This window comes from Plasmodium sp. gorilla clade G2 (assembly GCF_900097015.1).
Source record: "Plasmodium sp. gorilla clade G2 genome assembly, chromosome: 8".
NCBI classification, from domain to species: domain Eukaryota; phylum Apicomplexa; class Aconoidasida; order Haemosporida; family Plasmodiidae; genus Plasmodium; species Plasmodium adleri (nom. inval.).
This window is the reverse complement of record NC_041700.1, coordinates 410,706-420,000: the sequence shown is the minus strand read 5'-3', so window position 1 is coordinate 420,000 and position 9,295 is coordinate 410,706. Positions and strand designations below refer to the sequence as shown.

Sequence of the window (9,295 nt, the reverse complement as noted above, 5' to 3'; positions counted from 1 at the left end):
ACATGCATCTCTTTTCTTAAAAAAAATTCTGGTAATATATGTGTTCATAATATACAAAGAGAATACATATATATTTTTTTATATTTATGTGTATGCTTATGAGTACATGTATATATATATATGTACATATGAAATATAATATTTGTTATATATTCATAATTATTTATATATCTTATAAATATAACGGAAATATTTTTACACATTTTGTCATTACATAAAAAAATATATATGATATGTGTATAATTTTTCCATCTGATGTTAAAGTTGTCTAATAGATTATACCGTTACATTTTTTTCTTTTTCTTTTAATTTGTTCACTGTAACTATGGCATGTATGATATATTTATGTACACACAATATTATGAAAAAAACCAAATAAATTCATATATATATATATATTAATAAATCGAAATAATAATAATATTCAAATCATTTTGTGATTATTTTATTTTTTATATACATTAATATTATATATATATATATATATATATATATATATATATATATATATATATATATGTATATATGTGTGTATACATTTTGTTTAACATTTTTAATAGTATAATCCTTTTAAAAATTTTTTATCATATATATTTGTTAATTTTTTTTTTTTTTTTTTTTTTTTTAGTTAAAGAGAAAAAAAATACTAGAAGAAGACTTTCAATTAGCACCAAAATTGATTTGCCCGATGAAACTGAAGAAATAAAAAGAAGCATACAGGAATTAAAACACAATGATGATAAATTTAAGGAATCATCTGAAAATGTGACAACAAGAAAAATAAGCGAAAATGAAGTAAAGGAAGAAGTTGAAGGAGAAGAAGATGAAGAAGAAGAAAGAAAAAAAAAATTAGATAAGAAGAAAAAAACTTTAAAAAATCGTTCATCTGTAGCTGGAGTAAGAGCTTCACATTTCCAAGAAGATTTTGAAAAGAAGTGTGTAAAAATAAAAGGATCTGTAGAGAAATTACATGAAAATGGTATTGGATATGTATGTAGGAAAGGATTAAAACCAGAAAGTCCAAATCAAGATGATTTTATTATTATTACTACGGAGAACCTAGCATTATATGCTATTTTTGATGGTCATGGACCATATGGACATGATGTTTCTAATTATGTACAGAAAGAACTACCATATATGATTATTAAGAACGAAAATTTTTTAAAAAATCCAAAAGAAGTTTTTACAAAAGCCTTTCTAAATATTCATGAAAATATTGAAAGAACTACAAATGCATATTTAGATTCTTTTACAAATAAAAATAGTAATAATAAGTTCCATATAAATTCTAATTTTGTTATAAACGATCAAACATTAGAAAATATGCAAGGATATAATAATTATACTGATAGTGATACAAATAGTGATGATAGTTATGATTATGATGATACTATAGAAGATGATGAAGATGAAGAAGACGACGAAGAAGATGAATCTAATGATAATAAAGATGATGATGAAGAAGAAGAAAGTAATAGTAGTATTGATGACGAATTTAATAAGGATAATAAAAAAACAAAAAAAGAAAATGATACAGATGTTAAAGAAGAAAAATCATTAACTACCAAAAAAAAGAAACAAAAAAAAAACAAAATGAAAAAAAGAAAAAAGAAAAAAAATAAAATATTCTTTGATAGTACTATGAGTGGTACTACAGCTACTATTATTGTTCATTTGTTCAAAGAAAAGAAATTATATGTAGCTTATGTAGGAGATTCTAGAGCTGTTCTTGGAAAACGAAAAAATGGATCAAAGCAATTATCAGCAGTAGAATTAACCAAAGATCATAAGCCAAATTGTGCTGCTGAAAAAAGAAGAATAATAAATTCTGGAGGACAAGTTATGAAGTTAGAGGGAGATATACCCTATCGTGTTTTCATAAAAAATAAATTTTATCCAGGATTAGCAATGTCAAGGTAAAACTAAAATAAAAAAAAAAATTACAATAAAATTGTAAAATGAGAATGAATACTACTATATGTACATATATATATATATATATATATATATATATATATATATATATATATATATATATATATATATTTATATATTTATTTATATTTATATTCATTTATGTACATTTATTTTTTATTTTATTCTTTATATAGAGCTATAGGTGACACCATTGGGCATCAGATAGGGATAATAGCAGAACCAGATTTTATTGAAGTAAATATAAATGAAGATGAAGACATACTGGTTCTCATTTGTAGTGATGGTGTATGGGAATTTATATCTTCAGAAGAAGCAGTTAATTTAATTTATGAATTTGGATATAACAATGTAAGAATATGTAGTTATTAATATTTTCATTATATTACAATTATATATAAAACAGTATTGTTAAAAAAATGTTTTATACTTTTTTTTCTTTTTTTTCTTTTTGAAGGTTCAAGATGCTGTTGAAAATTTAGCAAGGGAATCCTGGGATCGATGGTTAAACGAAGAAGAAAATATTGTGGACGATATTACAATACAAGCAATATACTTATCCGAAAAATCGAAATATTTAAAATAAAAATATATATATATATTTGTATATATATGTTTATGTGTGTATTGATAAACATTTAGCACCATATATAGAATATACTTTTGGGACCGTTAAAAATAAATAATCATTATGGTTAAAATATTTTTTTTTTTTTTTCTTTTTTTTTATTATGTATTAAATCTTCATTATTTGTATATATATATATATATATATATATATATAATACATATATATATTTCTCTTATTTTTGAATGTTGGAGTTGATAGCTTATTTTTATATATATATCCGTCAAAAATTATAGAAAGAAATTATAAAATAATAAAATAAAATTTTATAATTTTTTTAAATTAAAAATATAAAATAAATGAGTTTATATAAATATATATATATATGTATTATTTTTATTATTATTTTTTTTTTTTTTATTATTCATTCATTAATTTATAAAACATTTTCACAGTTACACATATGTCATTTCATAATTTTTTTTTTTTTATTAATGTTATGATTTCCTTTTTATGTTATAATATCCGCCTATGTATATATATCTTACATATGTAATTCTTTCTTCTTTTCTTTTTTTTTTGAAATGATAAAACACTATTATTAATTATTCTATTCTTATATTATATTTACAATAGATGTCTTTAGGCTTTTATATTTTTTTATTTAATTCCTTTAAAAAGGGTTCATTATGTTTGAATAAATAATATCATAAATAAATAAAAATATATATATATATATATATATATCTTCAATTGAGTATACAAAAAAATAAATATTCCAATGTTTATATATTTATATAGGTAACAAAAAAAAGGAGGAAATGTAAAATATATAGGTATATATTTATAAAGACCAATTATATAAAATCGATATAAATATATGAATTTTAAAAAAAATTGATTGTTTTAATTAATGAGGCGTATAAAATGTTGAAAATAAAATTTAATAAATATTATATATATATATATATATATAATATATATATATATATTTTTTTTTTGTATGCACAATAGTTATATTAATGCGGTAGAGCTAATTTATTGCCTGTTAATGTTTCTGTTTACATAAGTATCATCTATAGTGAATCTATAATTTTGGTATATGGAATTAAAAATTTGTGCAGCTCTAACCTTTGCTTTTAACTTCATACAAATTAAATAACAACCTGATAATTTCCTATGCAAAGTATATATTTCTGACCTAGGTGGTATTAATCTGTTATATATAATTTTAGGTAATAGATTATATATTTGTTTAGCTATATCTCTATGACCAAAATCATATATATCAGTTTTAAATGGTTCTCCAACTAATATAACTGATTTAATATGTGATGTTTTCATTTCTTGATTTTCTTGACCATTGAAAAAATTAAGCATAAGAGAATAATGATATATTTTTGCTTCATCTTCCTCTATTGAAGCTTTAACTAGCCTTAAGTATTGATCAACAAATTCATTTTTATATGATCGTGTAGCTCCAAAATCTATTAAGCATAATTTATCTTTTTCTATATCATATAAGAAATTTCCCAGATTTGGATCAGTATTCATAACTTTGAATACAAATAATTCATGTAAACATAAATATAATATACGTTGACCTATTGAATCTCTTATAGGTTGTGGTAATTTCTTTGAAACTTCATCTAATGTAATTCCATTAACATATGATGTTACTAATATATGTTTTGTAATATATTCTGGATATATTGATGGTACATAAAAATATTTACTGTTTTTAAAAATATTTTTAAAAAGAGCATAATATTTTGCTTCATTAATATAATCACATTCACATTTTAATTCCTTTTTGATAACATTACATAAATTTTCTATATATAAATTTTTTAATATAAGATTTGTATATTGATTAATAAATAATAAATTTTTTATATCACTATCTATTGATTCATATACTCCTGGATATTGTATTTTCACAGCTACCTTTTTATTTTTATTTATTATAGCATCATGTACTTGTCCTATGGAAGCACTAGCAAATGGTTCATAATTAAAATAATCAAATTTGTTTTCATAATCATCTCCAATTTCTTTTTTTAATACTTGTATTAATTGATCCTTAGGCATAATATCAGCAGAATTATGAACAATTTTTAAAGCTTTTATTAATATAGGAGATAAATATTCATCTTGTAAGCTAATCATTTGTCCTAATTTTAAAACTACACCTCTCATTTTGCTTAAACCATTTGCCAAAATTTCTGCATTCTTTTCATTCATTATTATATTGCTATAATTATTATTATCAGAATTTACATCATCATTCATTAGATTATTATTATTACTATATTTATTTATATTTATATTTTTATTTATTATTTTATTTTTTATATATTCTATACTACTATTTTTTGCAATATCAAAAAAAACCTTACCAAAAACGGTTGCCCTACTTATGGGGGACACAGGAACTTTACTTGTACGAAAATTTTTTTTTTCTGATTCATCAGAATTAATTATTTTTTTATCTAACATTTTTATATCATACATAAAATCATTTTCTTCAACCATTTTTATATTATTACATAATTCATTCCCATCTGAAATGACGTCTTCTTTTGTATCCACTCCTATATTGTTAGTAACATTATTATCATGACAATGTGTATTATTATTATTATTATCATTACATTTTGTGTTGTTATTATTATTTATTTTCTTATTATAATTTTCTTCTTCCTTTTGATGATTATTTTTTTCTTCGTTAAAATGTTTTCTTTCCATCTTATCATATACATTATTGGATGATGCTAATGTACTCATAAAATATTTCTCTCTCCTCTTGAATAATTCACATGTTTTGAATATACTACCTTTCATATGTTTTGTTTTTAAACTAATATTACTTTTTTTATTATCATTTATACGTTTATATGAAATAGTTGAAATGTTGTATTTATTAGGTATATCCATAATATTTTTTACATTCTTTTCATTAAAATTATATTTAGTATAATTACATATTGTCTTTTTGTCATAAAAATGGGTATATCTATCTCCCTCTTGTTTCTTTATCTTTTCCGTTTTATTATCAGATGAATATTCAACATCAGATATTTTTGTTTCATTGTTATTAATTGTATTATTTAATGTATCTTCATCTTTTAATAAATCATCTATCTGACCTAGGTCCACACTTTTAAATATATATTCATTTTCATCATTATCATATTCATTAATATTTTTATTTTTATAAAATTCTTCTACGTTTTGATATTTCCAAAACATTTTAAATGGTAAAGCGTGTATATATTTCATATTATTATATATTAAATAAAAAAAAAGGGATTCGTTTTTCATTATATTTTTTAATACCATACTTATGGTATCATATTTATCAAAGTAATAAGATAAATCATTTATTATATTATAAAAAGCATTCTGTATTTCTTTTTCAATAAATATATCATTTTCATTTACATTTATTATAAGGCGATAATGATTCATGATTTTATTGATATCTAATATCGTTAAGTTTTTTTTTCTTTTCTTTTTTTTCTCTCCCTTTTTTTCTACTTTTTCTTCTTGATCTTGACGATTTATTATATCATTTATTGCTTTCTCATTTTTTGTGTTCAAAATGTAGGACCATTTAAATATTTCAAAAGGTGTTGTTGTTGTATGAACAGATACACAACCTTCTCTATTTAAGTGACCAATGTTTTTTTTTTCTATGTTCAATTGTTTATTATTTTCCTTACCATTATTTTTAAATTTTACTATTTCACGATAACTCATATAATACCTCTTTTTATTTGGTAGAAGAAAAAGGTGTAGTTTCTTCTTTTTTATGATGAATGGGATTCTCATACTTGAAAAAAAAAAAAAAAAAAAAAAAAAAAAAAAAAAAAAGTTCTTTTAAAAGATTGACATATATATGTTTAATATATAAAAAAAATATATATATATATATATAGGAAATAACAAAAAAAAAAAAAAAAAAATTTTTTTAAGAATAACATATATATATATATATATATATATAATATATATATAAGAAATAAAAACAAAATGAGCCTATACACAATTACATTTAGGAAACTTTAATTATATAGCGCATGAGAAAAAAAAATTAAAAAATTAAAATAAATAAATATATATATATATTTTTTTTCTATAAAAAAATGAATTATGGAAAAGGAGATAAATTTTAAGAAAATTAATGGGAGAAATATATATAATATATATATATATATATATATGTATATATGTACTTATAAGGTACAGGCAATTTATATATATATTTTTTTTGTATATATGGATACACATTAATATTTTTTTTTTTTTTTTTTTTTTTATTATTTTTTTATTTTATTTTATTTTATTTCTTTTTTCCTTATTAATTTTTAGTATGCATTTTTTAATTTTCCTAATTGAAACTTTTCTTTTTTAATTCAATATTTGAATTTTTTTTTACCATATTTATTTTTTTTGGTTTAAATTATATGTTCACGTAATACTTGTATTATATATATATATATATATATATTTATATTTAATCTTATTATTTTATTTATTTTTTATATATTTTTTATTTTTTTGTGTTTTTATTTTTAAAAGTTGTATTACACAAAAATGCCTTGTTGAGGTGTACTGAATGGTATTTTAATATTTATGAATGAAATTACATTATAGCAAAAAAAAAAAAAAAAAAAGAAAAAGAGGAAACAGAAAAATAAGAATAATAAATAACAGATAATTAGATAAAAGTAGAAGAGAAAAAGAAAAAAGAAAGACCATCTAAGCTTTTTAAAATATATATGAATGATTAAGAATGAATAACTATAGTTACATTGTTTGAAAGTACTTTTTAAAATTTATAACAAGAAGGAAAAAGTGGAAAGACCTTTAAATTACTAATTATGTACCTAACTATTTTACGATTGATAAAAAGGAGTAGTATACATTTTATATATTTCCAAAAATATATATAATGTTTATTTAAAATAAAAGTCAATATAAAAATAATATATATATATATATATATATATATATATGTTTATTATAAAATCTTTAATTTCCTTAAAATATAAATAAGAAATATGAAACCATGTGATCTTTTCATTTACTTATTTTTGTATATTTTTTTAATAATGAAATGTTATGAATTGTTCATAATTCCAAAGAATATGAAAATGGTTAAGAATCCTATTTATCAAAATAGATACACAGACAATAAAAGAAATGGTAATATATAATAAAAATTGAAAAGTAAAATATTATTAAAAAAATATTACTAGATAAATAAATATGCAAATTAAGTTACATATTATATATATATATATTAATATTTATGGATGAAACTGGTGATTATAAAATAATTTCTTGGTTCTTATTTTCGCCTCCTCTATCGCAACATTATATATGTTTTGTATTATTGTGTACCTTATTTTGTTTTGTTCTTTGTTTTAAATATTATACCTTATAAAAATTATCATTCTTGAATTTACATTTATTTTTATTTTTTTATTTATATTAATTTTTTTTTTTTTTTTTAATATAGCACTTTTATATGCAAAAAAAAAAAGGAACAGAAGAGTCATAGTATTAGAATGCACTGAAGCAAGAAAATTGGGAAAACAGCCATCAAGATATGTAACAGAAAAAAATAAAAATAATACTCCAAAAAAATTACAATTATATAAATACAATAAATATCTTAAAAGAAGAACATTACATGTTGAAATAAAATAATAACCTGAATTATATTAGGTACATTTTTAACTTTTTTCTTTTTTCTTTTTTTTTTTTTTGGTTTCTCTTTTTATATATATACAAATAGAATATATACTATTGTATGTATGATTTTTACTTTTTGGATTGAAAATAATAAAAGTGACATATTATTTTCTTAGACTTGTCAAAAAAAAATATTTGTCTTTATTACATTTTTCCTTTTTTTTTTTTTTGCTTATTTTTTTGGTGTTACATATATATATATATATATATATACATACATGTGTATTATATCCTTTTTTTTTTCTGTTGTTTATTTAAAATAACAAAATATGAATGGTAAATTTTTTTTTTTTTCTTTTTTAAAGAACTTATAAAAAAACTCCAATAACTTTTTTTATCATGAATAATTATATATATATATATATATATATATTAAATATCCAAATATTTCATGAATCCAAAAGAATATTATAATAAAAATATTATTTTTTACAACAATATATTAATAAATAATTTTTTTTATAATATTTACAAGTTATATTTTGATTTTATTATTTTTTTTTTTTCATATATATATGTTTTCCTTTAACATTTTATATTTATAAAAATACTACAAAATAATATATTATGAATAAATTCACAATTGTAAAAATATATATATTATATATATATATATATTATTTTCTGTTTTTTATGGTAATTTTTTAGGACAAACAAAAAAAAAAAAAAAACATTTCAATTAATTACCAATACATATTGTAAATATATATATATATAAGTATATATTTTTAATATAAATATCTTGTATGTAAATTCAATATAACAATTATAATTACATTTTTAAATAAATATAAAAATATATATATATATGTAGCATATAAAAAAAAAAAAAAAAAAGTTATATATAATAATATATTACATATGTAAATAAAATATTTTTTATAAATACTATGAAATATTTAAAAAAAAAAAGAAAAAGTTAAATCATTATTTTAATTATTTTTTTTATTTTCAACATTTCATAAGTTTTTTCCATATAAATACCTCGATATATATATATATTAAAATATTTTATTTTATAAAAGC

General features: G+C 18.8%; 3 protein-coding genes across 3 annotated transcripts in view; 2 read left to right on the top strand and 1 right to left on the bottom strand.

Moving 5' to 3' along the window:
- Window positions 1-2,524, top strand: part of PADL01_0809400 (protein phosphatase PPM5, putative) — a gene marked incomplete at both ends in the record, with an annotated part of 2,530 nt that extends 6 nt beyond the window's left edge. Inside the window, 4 exons of the mRNA XM_028681431.1 lie at window positions 1-31; window positions 629-1,919; window positions 2,115-2,289; window positions 2,396-2,524. The exon at window positions 1-31 is cut by the window's left edge and continues 6 nt beyond it. Of these exons, the coding sequence (XP_028537810.1) occupies window positions 1-31; window positions 629-1,919; window positions 2,115-2,289; window positions 2,396-2,524 (1,626 nt within the window). The remainder of the gene's footprint in view (window positions 32-628; window positions 1,920-2,114; window positions 2,290-2,395) is intronic.
- A 1,020-nt stretch (window positions 2,525-3,544) lies between these two features.
- Window positions 3,545-6,340, bottom strand: PADL01_0809300 (ABC1 family, putative; the record flags this gene model as incomplete). Its single annotated transcript, XM_028681430.1, has 1 exon — window positions 3,545-6,340. One exon carries the CDS (start codon window positions 6,338-6,340, stop codon window positions 3,545-3,547), a length of 2,796 nt encoding a protein of 931 aa, XP_028537809.1.
- Window positions 6,341-7,572: 1,232 nt separating this feature from the next.
- PADL01_0809200 (apicoplast ribosomal protein L33 precursor, putative) lies at window positions 7,573-8,224 on the top strand (the record flags this gene model as incomplete). The annotated part of the gene is made up of 2 exons (XM_028681429.1): window positions 7,573-7,717; window positions 8,034-8,224. 2 exons carry the CDS (start codon window positions 7,573-7,575, stop codon window positions 8,222-8,224), a joined length of 336 nt encoding a protein of 111 aa, XP_028537808.1.
- Between the last annotated feature and the right edge of the window lie 1,071 nt (window positions 8,225-9,295).